Here is a 23,055-nt window from a genome sequence, read left to right as displayed (position 1 = left end):
GGAATTCGCTATTAAACATTCACTTTAAATGAGAACCGTTGTAAAGCAATCCCTCATTCCTAGGAATGAGAAAATTGCGTAGGAAGTTTTCAGGAGTAATGTGACTTCTTTCATTATTTCTCACCTAGCCACACTTTAAAACTTCTGCGCTTTTCTCATTAAATTAGCTATTACCTGAACCTCCTGGAATTACCAAAAACTAAGTACCATTTTGAGCAAAATGCTATTTTTTTTTTTCACTGTAAGGCAAAAACTTAGCATAAAACTCTAAGCATGAGAAAGTTTGGGTTGCCTTTTATTTACAGTCTTTATCAAGCAAATAATATTCATATTTTGAATTATGCAAATAAGCATTTACATGATAAATCGTAATTGCTCTCAGACAGCTGTTTATAATTGGGTAAATGAGACACACTTTTAAATTGTCTAAATACGTACTTACCCATGTTTACGTGTTTATACACCAGACTGTAACTCTCGCCAATCAGCTGTTACCACCTATTGTGTCTTATACAGGCCAGAACTTTTGAGGACAAATAGTGAAATTCCTTTTTAATTTGTTCTAGGATCAGAAGGATTACCAGTTCCTTTGGATAAGGGGTGACTTCTTATACCCCTTGCCTGTGGCATTCCACAATACCTCAAGCAGAAAAAAGATTTTATATCACTTTAGTTGGGTGGGAAATTAATCCTGTCTCCTTATCTATGAATCAGAATCCACTCTGCGACAATGAGTTTTTTCTTCTTATCTGATCAGACATACTGTAGCAAAGAAGAAATGTGTCCCTTCTAATGCAATGTTTTTACTCCTAAAAGCTCATTTGTCTTATATTTAGCAATATAATCTTGTCAATTAAAAAAAAAAAAAGGATATTTCTTTTGAAGAATACAGAAGAAAATAGAGAGCACGATGCATGTTCTGAAGAGGCTTACAATCTGATTAAGAAGGTTAAATTGGCGCAAATGTAAAACGTTCAGAGAACAATTAAGAGGAAAGCCAAATGGTCTTGACTGTAAGGGGTAACTGAGCTTAAAAAAAAAAAAAAAGGAGGGAGGTAGGCCAAGTGGCCTGGGATGTGATAGTCTAGCTTTTGAGGGCTGTAGGAGCTCGCCTCTTCTCCCTGAGGAATGGGAACTCTCCAGCTGCTGCAGGGTAGGCAGAGATGAGGAATGCACATCCCTGTTCCTACCACATTCACCCCTAACCTCCAGGGAAATTCAGGAGCCCTATACAGACACAGGAAACCCTGGTGGAGTAGTGGTTAAGAGCTATGGCTGCTAACCAAAAAAGTTGGCGGTTTGAATCCACCAAGGCACTCCTTGGAAACCCTGTGGGGCAGTTCTACTCTGTCCGGTTGGAATCAACTCGATGGCAATGAGTTTCAGTTGTTTCCTTTTTTTTTTTTTGGTATGTAGACACAGCCTTCCCATGAAGTACATTCTCTCCAACCCATTTTTTCCTAATAGGAGCAGGATTCTACCTTTTGTGTTTGTTTGTTTTTCAATCTTGGTGCACGTCCCTTTGCTTTCCTAAAGCAGCGTGGAGGAGTGGAGAAAACTATGGACTACTTGTTGTGGGCTCGCAGTCCACATTTCTCCTGTCCTGGTCCACTCTGTTGTTGTTGTTAGGTGCCGTCGAGTTGGTTCCGACTCATAGCGACCCTAAGTACAACAGAACGAAACACTGCCCGGTCCTGTGTCATCCTCACAATCTATGCTATGTTTGAGTCCATCGTTGCAGCCACTGTGTCAATCTATCTCAAGAGTCTTCCTCTTTTTTGCTGACCCTCTACTTTACGAAGCATGATGTCCTTCTCCAGGGACTGGTCCCTCCTGATAACGTGTCCCAAAGGAAGTGAGACGAAGTCCCTCCATCTTCACTTCTAAGGTGACTTCTGGCTTCCAAGACAGGTTTGTTCGTTCCTCTGGCAATCCATGGAGTAGTCAATATTCTTCTCCAACACCGTAATTCAAATGCATCAATTCTTCTTCAGTCTTTCTTATTTATTGTGAGCTTTTGCATGCATATGAGGCAATTTGAAATATCTTGGCTTGGGTCAGGTGCACCTTAGTCCTCAAAGTAGCATCTTTGCTTTTTAACACTCTGAAGAGGCCTTTTGCAGCAGATTTTGCCCAATGCAATACATTGTTTGATTTCTTGACTGCAGCTTCCACGGGGTTGGAGCACTGGTGGTGCAGTGGTGAAGAGCTACGGCTGCTAAGCAAAAGGTCAGCAGTTTGAATCTACCAACCATTCCTTGGAAACCGTGTCAGGCAGTTCTTCTCTGTCCTTATAGGGTGGCTGTGAGTCAGACTCGATGGAAATGGGTTTGTCCTGGTCCTTTTTAGGCAAATGCATTTGTTTCCAATTTGTCTGATTCTGTTCCTACATGGTATTTCAGAGAGAACTTTTACTACAAAATGCTCCAGCTGCAATGAGAGGTCTCAAGTCCTCCTTCCTTCTGGGACTCACACACTGGGAAGAATGAATCTGAAACATAGAGGTGGGGGAGGGGGACTGAAGCAGCTACAGAGGCGCCCGGGACTGAAAGCATTAGAGCTCCGGAGGCCAGACTCTATCCTTCCATTTAGTGCAATGAGAGCCTTTACACTGTCAGCAGAAATTCGAGAGCCGTAGCAGTAAGTAGGCCTGAAGCCGAAAATCTGAAACTGGAGTGTCTAGATAATGCCACTAAGTTTAAGGAATTTTTTCCTGTTAGGAGAAGAAAACCTGCTTTAGAGACTAGCAGTGCAGAGTGTGTGGAAATAGAAAGAACCCTAGTTTAGGAAGATCCAAGTTCCAAGCCAGGCTCCGTGAGATGCTGGACAAGTCAGCCAACCTCTCTAGGTGCCTCAGTTTCTTCTTCTGAGAAAGGAAGAGGTTGAACAAGATAAGGTTCTCTTCAGCTCTGTGACAGGTGATTCTAAACTTTATTGAAGGGCAGCTCCACATTGACTATCTGAGGGATAGCCTCTCCTGCCCAAGATACATCATCATAGTAACAATCACCATGATGTATTGTTGTTATTTGCCATCAGATAAATTCCAAATTATGGCAACCCCATGTATGCAGCGTAGAACTGCTCCATAGGGTTTTCAAGGGTGTGACCTTTCGGAAGCAGGTCACCAGGCCTGTCTTCTAAGGAGTGGGTTCAAACTGCCAACCTTTTGGCTAGTGGTCTAGTACTTAACCATTTGTTCCACTCAGGGATTCCTGAGCACCTACTAACTGTGGGTGAGCACTGTGGCAGGTACTTTACATAGGATGTCTTGTTAATCCTTACAGCACCATATCCCTATGAAACTCACCTCACCGCTGTCAAGTCGATTCCGACTCATAGTGACCCTGAAGGACAGAGTAGAACTGCCCCATAGAGCTTCCAAGGAGCGCCTGGCAGATTCAAACTGCCAACCTCTTGGTTAGCAGCCGTAGCACTTAACCACTATGCCACCAGGGTTTCCATATCCCTATGAAATTAGTATTATTATTTCCTTTTATAGTTGAGGAAACTTGACCCAGATCTTTCAGGTCTCATTGGTAGAGTCAGACTTCAAACCCGGATCTGGTCCTGTCTGTCTGATCCTCAAATCTGGTACACACTGGAAAGAAAAATCAGGTTGCTTATTCTGGACTATGCCTTACATTTGACTAGCTCATCCCCAGTACTAGTTCAGTGTCTAGCACCCATGAGTTACTCATAACATATTTGGGGATTACAATTTTCTCAAACTTCTGCCTCTTGATGAATCTGCCTGCTACTGTGTGTGTGGAAGTGGGGCAGAGGGGGGCCGTGTAAATTTGTGTAATCCAACTGACTATTTAGTGCTCGCTCAGTCTCATTAATAGCCTTCTGAGGTGTGACTACTGGCCACAGAAGCCAGAGGCAGATCTTCTGCCATTTTGGTTGTACTTGGAGGAAGAAAATTGGCTGTGGATACAAGTGTAGCATGAGCCAGGAATAAGACAATTCCTCCTGAACAAGGATCTGGGTGGCTGGCTGAGCCCCAGGCTCCAGGTCCCTGTCTGTCTCCAGAATTGAGGCCAATCACCTTGGGTGGTCGCTCCCAGGGCCATTATGCACGTGCAGCTTTCTGCCTATTGACATTAGGGGATGTGCCCCCACCTTCTCTTTGTTTCATCCTCAATTTAAGACCCATTTGTTCTCACTGGCTTTTAACTGGTTTTCAATCTATGTTCATTGCTTGGGTGAGTTAACTTTTTTCTTTTTTTTTTTTAATGCAACTTGCAAAGGATTTCTGTGCCATTCAGTTAGCATTGTGAGAGGCTAAGCTGTTTGGAAACAAATATAACTTAGACCAGATGAAATCACACTCTGCTAGTCACAGGGACACTGCTAAAAAACAAACCGCAGCCCACAGATACCTAGATATTAGCCTCCATTCCCTAAGTGGACTTTGAAAAAGCTGCAGGTCTTCGGTCCCTTAATTAACATCTGAGCCAAACTCCCAGCCTTTTCTCCTCTAAACTTTCTCATGTGCTGCTCCAGAGGGGATAAAACTGACTTCGTGCCACTTGCCTCCCCTTTACCAGTCTCCAGCTGGGAAATTGGATGGAAATGGGTGATCACCAAGCTGAGGCAGGCACTCCCTCTCTCCTCCCTTCCTTCCTCCAGTCCTTTCTCTCCCTTTGCTCAGTCCTATCCACCTCCATTCCCTGCAAACAATCTCAGATTCAGTTAGAGGTGCTGGAGGTTTTCCTCCTGTGCTGCCCTTTGGGAATGCTCTTGTGAAAACCAGCTGATGGGAGAATGAGGATCCCACCCTGACTTCTCTAGGATTTGAACAGTAAAAATTCTCAGGAATAGAAGAAGAGTGTGAATCATGAAAAGAGATCTTCTTGTGCCTTTCCTAATTGTCCTATAAAAGAAATTATGAAATGATACTTTATGGAAACTGGGTGATTTTCATTTCATTCTTAACATAGAAGAAACCTGAAGGCTAAATTCCCCAGATAGAGACTGCTCATGATATTGTATAACCCGCTTTTATGATATCTGAGCTTTCACACAGTTCATGACAAGATCATTTTGATAAGTAAAAAATAGAAGGTCTAACTTTAGGTACATATATTATTTCTTTGACTTTTCCCTCTAAATTTGTTTTCCAGCCTAACCCCTTTACGTAAGAAAAAAATATATATTATTGTTGTTTTGTTTCTTTTTTTAAGCAGCTAAAGCCAAAGAAACAGCTAAAATCCAAAGTTCGGCCATCCATTTTTTTCTCACACCACGAACCACCCAAACAGACACATCTTCCAGGGCCTAAGAAGTGAATTCCCATTAAGTTCAAAAAAAAAAAGAAGTATGCATGTCTTGATGGCATAGTCATCCAGAACTATATCAGTCTAGTTTTTCTAAACTCATTTGATGAAAGGAGCTGAAAATGAAACTGAGCAATGGAAACCCACAGCTCACGGCCCATTGTGCCACGGCTGGATCATGTGGGCCATGGACAGAGGAAAGCTGGAAACAGACTTGCTTACACAGTGGGGTAGTAACCTGGCTTCAGCTACAAATTAAATGAGAGTTTGATAAGCAGGTGGAATTAAAAAAAAAAAAATACAGTGAGAGTTTTGTGAAGTGCTTTCTTAAGTTTCCTCAGCTTCATGTTACAAAGCAAAATTCTATATGTTAAGGATAAGCCAACAACAGCTTAGGATGGAGTTTGTTAAACAAAATAAACTTATCCAGTAGGAGACTTTCTTTTTTTTTTTTTTCCTCTCATACCAAAGTTAAAAATCTGTAAGTATATATTAAAGCCTAATTTCTCATCTAGGGGATACTGAAACTATCATTTAAAAAAATCCATGAAAAGTATAGCTTTACCATACATAAAAAAAATACATACATTGTGCTAAATATATTCTCTATATATATTTTAGTAACAAGGAGAATTTTCTTAGATAGTGCCATTTCTTAACTGCTTCCTAACTTGAATAAGTCCAATACATGGGTTTTAAGATTGGGGCAAGACAAATCAAAAAATAAATTTCTCAAGAAACTCTAAACACCCTTTTTCATACCCTGTTGTTGAGATAAATCTAAGCCCACAACACCCAGTGTTGAGCTTTGTCATTTATACATTTGTCTGATGGCTCCAGAGGTAGTTTCCATGGTAAGCTCCCTGTGCACAAGAAGCAGGGTGAGTGGAATGTGTCCTTCTAATGAAGAACTTTTCACTGACAGTGATAAAGGCCAAGAACCTCCTTCCCACAAATGATTGAAAAACAGAACACGAAGGACATTTTTATTTTGTTTTGTTTGTGTGGCATGTGACTTCAGTGCAAATATCCATTTAATCAAGATTACAAAGACAACCACCTTTCCTGGGTAAGGGATTTCCAGAGACTGCAGTAAACATATATAGCTCTTTTACTTTTTTTTTTGGTGGGAAAATTCCTGCAGGTTGTCATTTCATGCTTCCGTTGTGTACTTTTGCCTCCCCTAAAAAGAGGAAAAGAGATTTTTCTTTCCCAAAGGAAATTTTGAGAGTACACTAAATAGAATCTTAAAAACAAACAACTTGAGGCATTTAAAAAGTTGAAGTTTATCTATTGCAATTTCCAGAAATGTACTTTAGAAAAGAATTGACTGGAATTTGATGAGATCAAATTTAACCTATAGCTCTAAGATATTTTTTTCTCTCTCTCCCCCTTTTATCGTTCCTTTCTAATACCCGCCGTCACAGTAGGCTCTTCTCTTTAGGTCCTCTTCATCCTCCTCTTTAATTTCTTCAGTTCCTGCCACTCATACAGTGGTAACATTAGGGCCAGCACTGTCTGTCTGCTTTCCAATCTCTCCTTAAACTTTGATTCTTCTAGAAAATCTATCCTGACTCAGGAGAACAAGTGAGCACATTTGGTAAACACTTCCAAATGTATAAAAACATAAAGTGGTATTATTATTACTACCAGTATTATCACCATAAATAAGAAAGTGAACTATTTGAGTCTTTAGCCCTCTGAAACAGACTGTGGTCTGTGTGGTCGTGAAAAATTAGCAAATATTTCTCCAGACTAGTAACTGGTTTAGGGTTTAGTTTAAATTGCTGTCCAATAATACAGAAATTATAACTCACTTTAATAATGCAACCCTTTTAAAATTACCAAAGTTGATCTCAGAACAATGTAAAGTTATTTTAAAAGAGGCAAGAGGGAGCATTATAATGCTTGGGGAATTTAAGAAAAAAATAATAACTGGCTTGAACTGAAGTGTTGGTGGTTATAAGCGCACATCGCAGGCAGTCCTGTGTGAGGTATTGGGATGGGTGTCATAAAATATGTTCCTGGAGTTAATCTACCCCGTCACGGTCTGTATGTGACGGTAAGTTTGCCTTAGGGCCCGGACCTTTATTTTATAAACATAAATAAGAATCTTTGTGTTACATAAACTCTATCTGCATCAGTCAAGCAAAGGACTATAGCCCCAGTACCTTAATTTAAAAGGAAAAAATATATATATATAAAAGAAATTTGGTTATGGACAAATAAATTTGACAGCTCCCTTCCCTAAGTTATCATATTATTTTTATGCTGACAATTTACATTCCATGACATCACAGCTACTCTTACTTTACCACTAGAAGGCATGAGAAAGACCAGAAAGATTTAATAAAGTAGTTTTAAAATTTTTAAAGTTATTTGCTAGCTCTTTAGGAAATGGAGACTCTAGAGAATTAAATACATTTATTTTTAAATTAATTGACCCAATTTACATCTATATATTTTATCATGTATACACCTAAGCAACTAGATAAATATATTAGGGAAGAGAAACTTTCCCCCTGGGGATCAAGAACAAAAAAGTCAATGCAAAGTCAATATTTTAAGGGACCTAAGGTTGGAGCTTTTGAATCTTGTCATTTTGCATAAAACAATAAAATCTAAAGCCCATTTCAAAGATGTACTAAATCCCCAGCCTGAAAGTAATTGCTGTTCCTTGTCCTGTGTGTATATATCATCAATACAAGTAAGAAAGAATTCCAGCCAGGCCTGGACCACCACCAAGCAATTGATTATTAGCCATTAAAAGGGAAATGTTTACTTATTCATGGCAACTAGTTTTCAGAAGGAAAGGCAAAGAGGTCTTATTTTAAATGCTGCCTTTTCTTCTCATCCTAAGACCAATCAAGATCATCCACTTCGTCTTGGAAGTGTCAAAAGCCCATTTTTATTTTCCTTTCACTATTTTAACCAGATACTGATAAAGAAGGGAGAGCAGTTGCTATGAGGCAAAGAAAAATGTCCTGGCAGTTGAGGGCCCTTCATCTATCAAGGGGAATTTGCAATCTTACCTCTCTTCAATACTGTATAGATTTGCAGGATTTTCTGAAACACTTAGCCAAAATGGAAAGATTTAAAAACAGAATGCAAGATATAGAGGCAATCTTTTTTTTTTTTTTCCAAAATCAAGATATTTTAGTTTTATTTCAGAATTTTCTAGTCTTAAATTCTTAAGCTTGCAGCAGTGATGATAATCTCTGGATAACATTTTTGAAAGGACGATTAATGCAAACTGCTTAAGTATTTTCACTGTATATCACAGATGCCTAAAGATTCAAAACTCCTGTTGGGATTGGGATGCACCACTTCCAATTTGAGGAAAACAAATACCTACCTAATTAAATAATAATATTCACCAGCTAAGTTGAACTGTAAAATAAGTTCAAGTGTAAGCAAGACAAAAAAGAATTTGAAAATCTGGAAAGAACATGCACTTAGATTTTCACTTGTGAATCTAAACATCTCTCATAAATTGGAGCATATATATAAAACAAATATCTATTGACCCAATATGAAAACAGTTTTCTCCTCCCACGTATTCAAGTTAATCTGATATGAAGAGACAATAAAGAAAGCACCTTTAAAAAACTAATTTTGGCTCTCCTTTCCCCCACTTCTTCAGAAAAACCTGTTGCGGTTGAGTCAATTCCCACTCATAGCAACCCTACAGGACAGAGTGGAACTGCCCCATGGGGTTTCCCAGGAGCAGCTGGTGGATTCAAACTGTCAACCTTTTGGTTAGCAGCCTGAGCTCTTAACCACTGCACCACCAAGGCTGTTTGAATGGAACAACCTCCTGGAGTCCCCAGGCTCTAGCTTGCAGAGATAATCAGATAAGGCCCTAGAGCAGGGCTGAGAGGAAGGCTGGACTACTGCAGAGGCATTAAGGAGCAAGTAAATGAGAGGTAAGCTCAGGATGGGGGTAGGAAAGTTGCAGGGTTTTCTAGAGCCAGGAGGAAAAGGGTTTCCCTAGAATACCCAAAACGAGGACTGGGTGGCAGCAACACTGTTTCCAAGCCAAGGAATGTGAGGCTAGAAGTAATACTTGGAGCTAATCCCAGAACCGGGTCCTCCCCACAGCACAACTGCTAGATGGGGGGTGTATCTCTGCTTTTGGAGCCAAACACTAAGAGTAAAAACAAATATTTGATGCTGAAGAGCTCTTAAGAACTGAAGAGCGCCATTTACTTATTTCTACACGTTAGTGTGGGCTTAGGATGTTAAATAGATTAAAAGGCTAAAAGAGGTCAGCCACTGGAGGAAAGAAGGACTCTTCTTTTGCTTCTCCTGACTTGGTTCTCTTTCCAAAATTTCTATCCACCCCACCCCACTCCTGTGGAGGGTCCTTGGGAAATGTAAAAGATGACGCATCTTCTCTGAGAACACCCTGGAGAATGTGGAGTCAGTCTTGAGGATGAGGGTACAAGAACCCAAGGGAGGAGACAGTCCAAAGTCCAAACTGGTAAACGTTGCAATAAAGATGGTTTTAGAAAAATTCCAAAGATACGGATCAAAAAAAACTGGTAGGGTCTTTAGAAATCACCGAACGTATTGTCTGTCCTTACAGATGAGAAGAAAATAGAGGTTCCGAGTGGTGAGGTGATTACAGCTAGTTAGAGGCAGAGCTAGGACGTGAACCCACATCCGCGACTCCCAAGCCAGGGCTCCCTCAACCTGACGCTCGGCCCGAATTTTGGTCTGTCCCAACACTTCCTAGGACTTTGTCAGGGTCCTCTCTCCGACTCTTGCCTGGCACAGGTTGTCAGACATCGTCCTTTGGCCAGAGAGAAGCCCACTAGGCCCTGGGCCAGGCTGCGACCTGCCTACCCTCTAGAACGCCTGAGTTTGGGTACTGCGCCGCGGTGGGCTCCGGGTTTCCCACCTCCGCCCGCCGCCGCCGCCGCCGCCCTCACCCCACCCTCCTTTCCTCCCCGGCCCTGTCTACAGGGAGGACAGCCAAGTCATTTCAATTTAATCTTATTTAAAAAGACATAACTAATAAATCTGTATTGCCAGGGCCGCGGAGAGACGGCCAGCAGAGTCGATCGTGCTCCCAATCCCATTGAACCCCATTGAAAACCATGACAACATGGGACAAGCTCCGATTTATCCCGGCGCACTAAAGCGCATTGTGAGCTGCCGTCAATCACGCATTATTCCCGGGCTGAACAAATGCAAAATCTTGACTGGAACAAATGCTTCCAACAGGTCCGGGGCGTCGAGCTCCATTTCCCCTTTGTCCGCAGCCTAGCAGTTGGCCCGTATTGGGGTAGCCTCCGCCCGACCACCCAGCGCGCCGTGGGCTGGACCTCGCAGCCCTGGGCGCCCCGGGCACGCTTGACAGGAAGGCTGTCCCAGAGGGTGTGCGGGGCCCAGCGGGGCCGCGGCCGCCGCACCCGAGTCAAATCCGTGTTTAGCCCAGGTCCCAGCCAAGTCAGGACCTGGGGTGCGACACCCCGAACGCCGCGGCCTTCACTGAAATTTAGGGACCAAATCCCCAAACCACTGACGGTGGCAGGAGACGCCTCGGAGCGCGCGCTCCTTGCGCACTGTACTGAAATGCAGCGTCCTCTAAGCTGATCATTTTCTCGGGTGGGGCTGTAGGGACTAGAAGGTCCTGGAGAAACCCTGAATCAGCCGTCTCAGGAGTCCGCAGTCGGCTTTTCAGCCCCACAAGTTCTGTCCTAATTAATTCTCCCAACCGGTCCCATCCCGGACCAGCCGGGCAGCCGCACGGGGTGACCCGCCCTGGGAGCAGGGGGCTCAGGCCTGAGGTCTGCTCCGGGGAGAGACTGCTGTCCAGGCCCTGGGCCTGAAATTGAGGCCGCCCAGCCGAGGGGCACAGGTGGAGCCAGAGCGGCTGGCGGGGCATAGGAGGCCCTCAAACCTTGGAAGGCAGACCTGTGGAACGCTGCCGCCCGTGACCCCTAAAGCGGACCTGGGCCCAGCTCTGCCTGGCGCAGCCAGTGGGTTCGGAGCCCGAGACAGCCAGTGGCTGGGCGGGGCTGGGGCAAGGAGCCGACACTTCTGACCTGAGCAGTTTTGCCGGATTCCCCTCCGTTTTGCTGGCCTGGGGTGACAGACACGAAGCTTGAGCTCCCTGGATGCTATCAGCCTTTCCCCAGAATCCCTGAGGCTATTAGGGACGTTTGAGGTGTGGGGAGGTTCCCAGAGGCCTTCGAAACTCCCGAGGAGGTAATAGAGGTGCCAGCAGGGCCAGGCCGCTTCTCGACGCCTGCCTGGAACTTCTCGTCCCTGAATTCTTAGAAGGCCCCAACCAAAAAGAGAAAGGGAGCGCGCCAGATTTAAACGCTGCCTTGTAAATCACTTTTCGAATGACTGCGGGAAACGAACACTCCAGCAAACAAACTTGAGGAATAAAGCAATCGGAATAAATTCCTGGGTGCTCATAAACCCACCCATGTCGCCCCACCCTCCTCGGTTCTCCCGTCGGGCCAGGCTCCGTGTCAACACCGGGGAGGAGGAGGAGGAAGCTGGGGGGTGGAATCGTCGGGAGGGTGGTGGTCACCGCTCGCCACCCAAGATGTTATTCAATGGCAACAATCCCCATTATCTGTCCCCACTTTGGGCTAATCAGACAGAATCGCTAATACCGAGGGCTGCTTCCTGCCGCCTCTGGGAGGTAACAGGGCGCCGAGAGGCGGGGGGAATGGGCGGGGCAGCGGGCGGAGGTGGCACCTTCCGGGCTTGAGGGGGCTCTGGCCCAGCGCTCATTCAGGTACTTAACACCCGGAGACCCGGACCTCTGTTTTCAAAGCGGCGGGGGTGGGGAAGGCTTCTTATATAAACAGGGGTTCCGCTGTAAACGCGCTAATATCTTGGAGGCAAGCCCATGGCGAGCGCCTCCCATGCCCACCCGTAGCAGCGGCGTCGTCCGACGCCCCTAGTTTCCGAACCTTCCCTGCCCCGCCTACTTGTAGGCCATGGCCACCACTGGACGCCTCAGCTTCACCGTGCGCAGCCTCCTGGATTTACCCGAGCAGGACTCGCAGCACCCGCGGGGGCAGGAGCCGGAGCCGCGCTCGCCCTTGCGCCTCGGCCCCTGCGCTGTCTGGTTGGAGCCAGACCGCGGCCACTACCCCTGTGAGTGAGCGGAGGGCGACGGCGGGGGTGGAGAGGGGACTGTGAACTAAGAGCCTGCCCCATGCAGGGCTGGGAAGCTGAAATTCCAGCCTAGCATCGAGATTTCCTCACTTCGGAGCAGAGTCATTTCGGAGGCTCTGTCCCGCTTCAAGCCCCGGTTCAGTGCGTCCCGGCCGGCACAGCCTGAGAGCAGATTCCCGCGCCCTGCACTAACGCCCAGTGTTTTGAGTTTCTGCTTCTGGGGTCTCCGAGGCATCAGAATATTTAGAATACGGCCCCGTTCTCGGTCTGGAATGGCACCGTTGACGAGCCCAGGCTCCCTGCGTTCAGAGGTGTGCAAATCCAGGCAAACTGTAGTGCAGTAGACCTGGAAGTGGCCCGTGTTGGTGACCCAGTTTGCAGTAAATTCGTCTGCCAGCGTAGTGCGGATGGTGTAAGAGGGGCCCGGGGCAGGTTCCTCTGGGGCGCGATCTCAGACCCGGTGATGACTGTAGTGATAGGAATGAGGTCACTGGGTTTGGAGAGATGGGCGTCCAGATGTGCGCACAGTGAAGGAGGAAAACGGCCTCGCCCCGGCATTGGTGTGCAAGCGGGGGCACCCTCTGGCCGGTGGCTACCGCGCCAACGCGAGAGGTGTAGCGGGCGCGTTGAGGGGCAGCCTACGCCTCACCACGCCGTATCTTCTTTGCTGTCTTCCTAGCCTCAGACGAGAGCATCCCGGAGACCAGCCTGCCCGATTCGTCGCAGCGGCAGTCCCCACGACCCGCGTCGCCAGGCTCAGACTCTGAGAAAAGGAAGAAGCGGAGGGTGCTGTTTTCCAAGGCGCAGACGCTGGAGCTGGAGCGGCGCTTCCGGCAGCAGCGCTACCTGTCGGCGCCTGAGCGCGAACAGCTGGCGCGCCTGCTGCGCCTCACGCCCACGCAGGTCAAGATCTGGTTCCAGAACCACCGTTACAAGCTGAAGCGCGCGCGTACATCAGGAACAGCGGGGTTGCCGGACCTCACCGCTGCCACTGAGCTGCGCGCCGCGCCCGGCCTGCTGCGCCGCGTGGTGGTGCCGGTACTGGTGCGCGATGGGCAGCCGTGCGGCGGCGGCGAGGCGGGCACCGCCGCAGCCCAGGACAAGTGCGGCGCCACCTCGGCCGCACCCGCCTGCCCTCTTACGGGTTACTCCGCCTTTGGTCCCAGCTCGGCGCTCAGCTTCTTCCCCGCGTACCAGCACTTAGCGCCTTCCGCCCTAGTCTGGAACTTGTGAGGCCGCCGCGAGACGCGGGCACCTGGGGCTACTCCGGACCATGGAGAGTTCGGCAGTCGGAGCACCGCTTGAGCCGGTGACCCGGAGCGTCCCACGCCGGCTCCCTGAGGACCCCAACCTCCTTTGTCGCGGGCCCGCCCTCTCCATCCCTCAAGGAGGTGCACGCAGGAAACTTTCGCCTAGATCCTTCCTCGCCCTTTCCCTCGACCACCAACCCCAGAGCTAGGTTTTACAGCTTGAACCTTATTTGTATATTTTAAAATAGTCATTTGTATGGGAAGCAACGTATTTTAAAAGAAATAGAATATTTTTCCTCTTTGTGGTGCGAGAATAAAATATGTGGGGTTGGGTCCTCTGCGCGCTTGCCGGGACCTTGAGGTGGGACCACGGGACCAGAGTTCTGGACGCCCAGCCGCTGCTGACGCGCTAAGTCAGGGTCCACCCCGAGTTGAGTCGGAGGGCAGATTGCAGTCCCAACATGGCTTTAGGAAAATGGGAGGGGTGGTGGCAAAAAGAGGGGTGGCGGGAGAAAACAGAGGGAGCCCTAGGGTCCTGGTCAGCTGAAAGAGGCTCTGGAGTGACGCGAGGCCCCTCTGGGCTCCAGGAACCGTTGGCTTTTCAAACACCAAAAGTCAACCCTGTCGGCCAAGACAGGGAATAGTGAGCTATTCCAGAGGGATATTTTTGAGATGTGCCCTCAGGGTTGGGTGCCGAGTGCACCAAACCCGGAGCAGCTCAGGCCTGGTCATAGGCCCCCAATTTCCAGGGTGCTGGAGCCAAGGACACGGGATCCGGAGAGCACACGGAGAACTGGTAATCTCCAGTTAAGTAAATGCCTCGCTTGGTAGCTGTAATTTCCTGTCTCTTCCTAGAGCAGCATCAAGCCGGGATGGGGCAGGGAGCAAGGTGGTGAAGAAATCAGTGGGTGGTAGGGAACCACTGGGGCAGAGTACTGCCTCAGGGCGCTCCGGGAAACTCGGCTGCGGGCTGAGAAAGTACCGCCTGGGGCACGCCTGTGGGAGCGCTGGTGGCCGGACTTTGGGCCGGGATCATTGGTCGGTCTCATTTTACCCGCGTCCCAAATGCTCATCAGGCTCGGGAATCAATCCTATTCACCCTGGCCCCCTTGGGTTTGGAACTCATCCCCTCCTCGGTATCCAGAGCCGCAAGGTTTACTACGCAGGTGGCGCTTCTCTCGGAGAAGGGGTGGCCACCTCGTTCCCTTGCGCCCACTTCAGGGACATGCGCTCGCTGAGAGCAGTTCCAGGCCATCCGGCCCTGGGAGTGGAGCGAGGGCCGGATGAGATCTGTAAGGAGTAGCCATTGGGCCTGTTTGGAGCCCTAGCTTACTTGCCCGAGGAAGAGGAGAGGAGAAGGAAGGATGGCGACTAAGCGTTAACACCTGGAATTTTGGGGGGTAGAGGGAGAGAGAAGAGGGCAGAGGGGGAAGGGGGTGGTGTGTTTAGGTCTCAGCTGCCGGCCACCTTGTCTTCCATATGGATGCGGCTATCTTAGAAGAATCTCGATCCTTAAACCTCCTTTTGTCTTGGGGAGTGAAAGGACATTGTCAGGCCTGAAAAGGACCTAGACAAAATCCACACTGTTTCAATTCAGGATCCTGTTTAATCAGTCCCTGGTGACAATGTAGTGGGTGTTAGGCTGGACAATGGTATCTTTTAAAACCTTGTGGCCTTCAGGAAGACAAAGGGCTTGAATTTTATGGGCTTACAACTTCAATTAGAAAAGTGCCAGTGTGCATGGGAGATTATCAAATTTGTATCATAAAACCCTTTTCTAATAAATGATTGCTGGGGAAAGAGCCTGGACATTGTAAGATATGTATTAGAACCTGCCAGGGGGCTTCCCAGTTAGTCCCAGCCACAGCAGACGGGAAAGAAAAGGAGAAAAGGATTTCTGAAGAAAGCCAGAGTTGGGACTTGCCCCAGTAGTCTGCTGGCTGGGTCCTTGGCTATTCCATGCCATTCCTCCAGAAGTGAGGTGTTTTCTCCAAGAGTGCGGTGGGGCGGGGGTGGGGGTGGGGGTGGGGTAGGGGTGGGGGACAATATTTTCTGCTATTGGTGATGACAAAGACCTCCTGAATATTTCCGAGGAGAAGGTGCCAAATGAAGCATTACCTGTTCAGTTCCTTGCCTTTTCTTTTCCTAGAGCTCCAGGGGAAACAGGTCTTGGGGTGTGTAAAGTGAATATGGACTACAAAGATAGCCTCTTCCCAGGAAGCTCTTTGGGAAAGCATGTCCTCAATCCAATTCACTCTGGCCCTGAATGGGGAGTCAGAGATCTGACCAATAAGAAAGATCATTCTCCTGATTCCCAGGGAGGTGGTCAGAGCCACAGCAGGATGTCTGTTCTGGGCAGGAGGAAGACAGCGGTTTCGGTTTCCTGTGACATCAGTATTAGGAACAGTACCGTATAAATTGTTACCAACTTCCTTCTGCGCCTTTTTCTTTAGGCCAGTAAGGTCCTTCTTTCAAGAGGAAAAGCCATAGAGGAAAGCACACTCCGATCCCCACCAGTCTATTTTAGAGACTCAGGTTGCCATTTTCTTCTGTTTGCACCTGGAAAAGATAAATATCAATTTCGTTTGCGACCTAAACAGTTAATTCTCCCAGGGTCTGGCAGGAGAATCCATACCCAAGGCCTCTCTATCAGGAGTTGTGAGAACAGTGATGATCCTCTTCCCCTTTCCCTCTCCAGATACAAGTATTCAAACCAGTCACCTATGACTAACACACAAGGCAGATTCACACTCAGCAACTTTTATTGAAACCACTATAAGGTCAACAGCACGCAACACGCGTGCGCACACACACACACACACACTGTATTCCAGGCATTGTTCTAGGCACTTTCAAGTTTGGTATCACAGAAATCTTATGCATATTTTACAGGTGAGAAAATGAGCCTCAAGGGGGGTGATTTAGTCACTTACTCATACCCATATCCGTACCATTGCTGTTGAGTCAATTCTGACTCACAGTGACCGTATAGGACAGAGTAGAACTGCCCCACAGAGTTTCCAAGGAGTGCCTGGTGGATTTGAACTCCAGCCTTTTGGCTAGCAGCTGCAGCACTTAACCACTATGCCACCAGAGTTTCTAACTTACTCATAGTAGTGTGTAAACATCTAAGAATAAATATTACCATTGTTCTTGACTTAGCCCACAGCCATTCACCCTACCGGTGAGGACAAATGAAATCTTGAAGTGGTGATCTATATCTCCCAACCATCAAAAGCGATCTCATGGATAGTCTGCAAAGAGAGAGCATGCCAAACACATTCTATGTAGCTCAGGACCACTCACAGAGGCTGGTCACATGATACCACAGTAGTTGCTAAAATTTATTGATGGTTCCTGTGTGCCAGACAATATTCTAAGTTATTTAAAAAAAAAAAAGTTTAAATTTTTTCTAAGTTCTTTAATCCTCACAACAACCTCATAAGATGGTACTACTATCTCTATTTTACAGGACCCTAGAGGTTATAAGTAAGTTGTCCAAGGTCACACAGCTAATAGGTGACAGAAGATCTGAACTCAAGCAGTCTAGCTGAAGATCCACATCTTTAACCACTTCATGGGAACTTATTTCACATTCACTGTTTGTTTTATTTCTCCCAGTCTGCAGTCCTGGTTACCTTCCTCATAGGTGATTCCTAAGAGGCTTGTTCTTTAGCATCTTCCCCTCTGTCCCTTCTTCCCTTCCTTTTTCCTTCTTCCTCTCTCCCTCCTTTCTCCATCCTTCTTCCCTTCCTCTCGTTCCTCTCTCTCTCCTCTCCCTCCCTCCTTTTCTTACTCCTCCCCCACTCCCTTCCCCTCAACCACCAAACCCCCAGCTTTTGGTCACAGCCTCTATGTTCCCTCAATGTTTGTTTGTGTGCATTCTTGTCCAGCTGTCAGTGAAACACAGCTCTTGTCTGCAGGTCACAATATTCTTCTGTGGCTATCATTCCACCATTCTTCTTCAAGAAAAACATCTGCTGCTACCGCTTTGACACCAGTTATCCACTCAGGCCTCTGTAGAGTTGCTGCTGACTCTGATAAGCTTCTCTAAGCTTTTTCCAATCCCCAGGCAGGGATCCCTGTGGAGCTTTATGACTTTGTTTTTCCTAGCCCTTTCCCCAGTCCTCTTTGTCCTTCCTAGGCCTCCAGTTTTATCTTTGTTATTAAATATCATCCTCTTCACATTTTCTTGCTCTTCTTCCACTGTAAACATTTTCAGTTCATCTCACTTAAGTGCCTTGTGGGTGGAGATTGCGGTTTTCACTTCAGTTTTCTTTCCTCGTTGTTCAAAGGATCTTACATCTTTGCACATCTCTTATCTGACCCATTTAGCACCTTAGTATCTAAGATAATATGCTACTGATCCTTTAGAAAAAAAAGTTATTTGAGCCCAAGTTAACCTATACTTTTCCTTCTAACAATGGTGCTTAGATGTTTATAATTCTCTCGCCATGTTGATGCCATTAATTTGCCTCTTCAAAACACATACACACACTTCTCTGCCTTTAAAACATTTTTGACTCATAAATAAAATGCCCAGGAAGGATACTCATGGGCTTGCCATGGTTGGGCAGTTTGTTAACCATCTTTATCTGTTCTGGGTGTTTCTGTTAACCAACCTAAGCAGGTTATCTGTAAACATGAACAATAGTCTAAGGAGCTTTGGAATGCTGAGAAAGTACTGTCCCTACCCCAGGGCATGATAATTTCTATGGGTGTGATTGCATTATTTGGTATTCAAAATCTGCATGAGAAATTATATCCCTTCAGGTTAATCAGCATTTTTTCCAAGCCATGATGTGGTAGGGGATTTACTAAATTGTACTTTAATTATTTTCAGAATTCCAGTTCTGCACCTGTTCACCCTCCTCCCAAGCCCTCTCCACTAGTAACTAAAGGTGTCTGGCACCCTCCTTTCTCCTTTGAACCCACCACTCATGTTACTCTTTCTATAGGCTCACCAAAGAAGTGAAGTGAACAGTATTTCCTTCAATTCTGATCCATAGGGTGATGGTTTAACTTTAGAGGGAAACCAGAAAGAATCGTTAGACTGTTAAACAATTACAAGCTCTCCTCCCACCCCAACTCCTTTTGACATCTACCTCCAATTTTCAAGCATAAGGGTTCTCATTTGTTCCAATCCAATCCAGTGGAGAATTTTTATTGTTTGTCCAGAAAAGTGGCATCATCACATTTCAGAGGTAGAAGATCATTGTCTCTACAATACTCTGCTCTATGGACCAATAAAAATAGTCTTTATAGAGGTCATGTAATTTCAAAAGCTGCTGTAGCTTCAGTATAGCTTCTGTGAGTAGGGTGTTATGGAAAGAACATCTGAGGCAACTTGGTCATGCTTAATTTCCTCCTGTATTCTGACTGGGTGGTCTTTTATGAGTCAACAAGTTTTCAAATGCTCTTACCCAGCTAAAGGCTCTGGAATGGACTCTCTTTTCTCTCCTCACAATACTGTTCTCTCTCTTTCTTTCTCTCTTCTTCCATTTTTCCCTTCCTCCCTCTTGTCCTTGGAGCTGGATAGAACTCTTGGCAGAGTTCTCTAGGAAGTAGAGTGGAGGCTGTTTGCAAGTTAAACTGGAGACAAAAGTGTCCAAAAATCCATTGAAAGACCTCTTGAATCTCTCATCTGAAATGTCTTCTTCTTGTTATACCTTTCTCTTTCAGCTTTGCTTAAACAAAGTATATATTAAGTATATTTACTTAAGTGTATTGAAGAAGTTATCACCTTAGGATCAAATTACCTCTTGGGAGGTAAATTCTCAAGCAAAAGCAACCCAGGATTCCACTGAGTCAAAATGCCAGGGTCTGAGTCAGTCGGGTAAGCAAAAGCGTAATGACAAGAAAGCTTTCTTACAACAAAATTGAAATGCCGAGGAAGAGACACAAAACATGGGGAAAAAAACAAAAACAATCTTGTATGGTGAGTAAAGAAATAACTGCTTTTCTGGGGAACTGTTTTTACTGCTGAATCACACTGATGGGTTCAATCATTTGTCTGACCAAGTGTTCAAAGGTGCTCCTAATTCAGTGGTGTGAATATTTCATATTTAACTCAATTTAAACATACAGGTAGTATAGAATTTTCTTATTGTGGATAAAACATTTTCTTAAATAAGACTAGTTATTTTACCAATTTGGGATGCATTTCTGTATAAAAGAGAGCTTCCAAAATTCTGTTGTCCAGGAAAGACTTCAAGAATCCTGCCTTTCTTCACTTACCTGTCTGTTGATTGAAAGGAAAACAAATATGTACTCAAATACTTCAGGCATGTAACAACTGAACAACCTAATTTTGTAACTGTCATATGAACCCTGAAATTTTAAGTATATATGTTTCTATATCTGTATCTATCTATACGCTTCTATACATCCATATAATACACATATAAGTGGGTGTGAAATGGATCTTGGAGATGCTGATTTCTAATTTATTAATGAGAAAGAAAAACTCCAATGTGTAGTTTCACTTGTTAGACCCATGCAGGATGGCTGTTTTTTCTCATTTTAAAATCAACATTTTCTCTGTGTAACAATATGGAAAATACAGAAATGTATAAATAAACTATGCTCTTCAATCTAGTTGTTTTTATAATAATGTTTGGTTTCTCAGCAATAGAATACTGGTGTAATGAATAGAAGATTCAGGTAAAATATAAAAAATGCATGGAAGAGTTTTATTTGTAGCATTGTAAACTATAACCACAAAGAGAAGTGATTGAGATCATGTCAATTTGGAAACAACAGTTGCCATTTACCTTCAGTTTCCTTTTCTGTGTAGCCTCAGATTGTTGCCTTTACCAAGGGTGGTGCGTTGGGAACCACAACCATTTCTGCCATTAACAAGGTGAAAACCAGTCTATGAAGCAGGACAGAGGTCTAGCAGAAGCAGCTGGCTGTTTGTTTCTTACTTGTAGGACATATGAATTCAAACAGAACAATAAGGTTTCCAGGGAAGCCCTAACTCACCAACTGGTGGCAAATTATGGAATTCTGAAAGCACCACTACCCAAGGAAACCCCGGTGGTGTAGTGGTTAAGTGCTATGGCTGCTAAACAAAGGGTCAGCAGTTCAAATCCGCCGACCCTTAGAAACTCTATGGGGCAGTTCTACTCTGTCCTATAGGATTGCTATGAGTCGGAATTGACTTGACAGCACTGGGTTTTTTTCGTTGTTGTTGTTTCTACTACCCAAAGCCCATGTCTGTGAGGTCTTGGAACTTAGGGATATGATTAATTCTAAACTGAATTAAGAATGTTTAGTTGCCTTCAATCTCTCTGAAAAGGCTCCTTGGCAGTTTGTGTACCATAAACTTTTTCTCACCATTGTCACCATATAATGCCCAATCAACTGATTTGCAGACAGCAGAGGGAAGCTGAGAGACTTGTCTAAGCTTAGGAACCCAGGTATGGGGATTTGGGCTCTAAGGCAGGGTGAGAACTCTAATTTCTTAGCCATCAATGACACCATGGTGCCACAAAGGAATAAACAACTTCTCTGATCTTCCTCACTCAGACCTAATAGCAACAAAGCAACTCCTACACAGATGTTACAATAGCTCATCATTACATATAAGGAAGATAAAACCCAAAATATCTGCCCCCCAAAATCCATATTGCTTCTGTGTTAATCCGTAACTCCATTATCTTCCAAATGACCCCTTAACCCCATGAACATGGCTGTCTATGATTGGTCTAACCAGGCCACACTTTCCCATTGCAGTGCGTGCCCTCCCTCATTCATGATGATCACTGGCCATGGCATATTCTGGCGTCCTCCTACCTACCTGCAAAGTTGGGCGGTGACCACTCTTCCAGAAGTTACCAAAAACCTGTGGGCATAGATGCTGTGTAAAGTAATGGGAAAAGACATAGTTTCTACTCCTCTGGAGCCTACAGTATTAAAAAAAAAAAAAAAAAAGTATAAAGTATAATATAAAATTTCACATTTGTGATATTTCTTCTTCTGGAAGTTTAAAGAAAGAATTAGCATTGTAAGCATGCATAATGTTTGGCCATACATTAAACACTTAATGAGAACACAAATGTGGTAGATTGTGTTATTATTCAAAATATCCACTGCCTCTTCCTTACCAGTTGATATCAAGCTTGGTCATGTGTCTTTGCTTTAGCCAATGAAATGTGAGAAGTGATATATGGCACTTCCAATCAAATATCTTATGGTTCTGTCATGTTCTCTTTCCTCTCCTAAGATTGAAATATCGTACATAAAAGATTCCTGATGCTGGGGCCCCAAAACAAAAACAATATGGAATTGGGCTGTGGACCCAGAACGAAAACAATATAAAATTGGGCTGCACAAACATTTAGCATAAATAAGAAACAAACCTTTGTAGTTAAGCCATTGAGATGTTTGGGTTGTTTGTAAAACTTAGTCTAAGCTCGGCCATCTGAGATACAACTATTGGTCTGTACTCATCTGGAGCAAAAAAGAAGGAAGCCAAAGACTCAAAGAAGAAACTAGTCTACAGGACAAATGGTCTACATTTACTGTGGCCTTATCTACCCTGAGACCAGAAGAACTAGATGGTGCCCAGCTACCACTACCAATCATTTTAATCGGGGCCACAATAGATGGACTGGGATAGTATGGGAGAAAATTGTGGAATAAAACCTCAAATTCCTAAAAACAAAAACAGGCCCACTGGACTGGTTGAGACTGGAGGATTCCCTGAGACTACTGCCCTGAGATACTGTTTAAACCCTGAGCTGACCCTAACCTCCTGAGGTTACCTTGTAGCTAAATAAGAAACTGGCTCAAAAAATAATGACTATCACCCGTTAGTACTGTGCTTCTTTAAAAAATCACCTATATGAGGTCAAATGATAAAATTATTTTAAAACAAAGATAAGAATGTAAGAGGGCAGGGAAACTAGATTAATGGTGATGGAATGACCAGGACGGAAATAATGAGAACGTTCACACATTGTAAAGAATGTAAACAATGTCGCTGAACAACTTGTGTAGAAATTGTTGAATTGGAACCTAAACTGCTGTGTAAACCTTCACTGAAAACACAATAAAATATTATTTAAAAAATGAAATAAACTTCATCTAAGCTAACTGCTACAATACATTAAACAAATTGGACATTACATTACCAAAAAAAAAAAAACCAAATCTGTTGCCGTGGAGTCAATTCCAACTCATAGTGAACCTATAGGTCAGAGTGGAACTGCCCCATATGGTTTCCAAGGTAGATGGTATTATTTCTATCTAGGTGAAGAATGAAAGAATTGAGGCTTAAAGTAATGCCAGACAACAACCAACATTCAATTTTTTGTTGCCAAATCAAGGTTCAATTGATTCCCAAACTCATAGTCTTTCTACTCCATTTTCAC

General features: G+C 44.9%; 1 protein-coding gene across 1 annotated transcript; it reads left to right on the top strand.

The window, feature by feature from the left end:
• The first annotated feature begins 12,247 nt into the window (after nucleotides 1-12,247).
• NKX2-8 (NK2 homeobox 8) lies at nucleotides 12,248-14,981 on the top strand. The gene is made up of 3 exons (XM_049897527.1): nucleotides 12,248-12,407; nucleotides 13,108-13,657; nucleotides 14,534-14,981. The coding sequence occupies exons 1-3, from the start codon at nucleotides 12,248-12,250 to the stop codon at nucleotides 14,979-14,981; spliced, it is 1,158 nt and encodes a 385-aa protein (XP_049753484.1).
• The last annotated feature ends 8,074 nt before the right edge of the window (nucleotides 14,982-23,055 follow it).

This window comes from Elephas maximus, chromosome 10 (assembly GCF_024166365.1).
Source record: "Elephas maximus indicus isolate mEleMax1 chromosome 10, mEleMax1 primary haplotype, whole genome shotgun sequence".
In the NCBI taxonomy this organism is placed as follows: domain Eukaryota; kingdom Metazoa; phylum Chordata; class Mammalia; order Proboscidea; family Elephantidae; genus Elephas; species Elephas maximus.
This window is presented reverse-complemented; position numbering and strand designations above follow the sequence as displayed.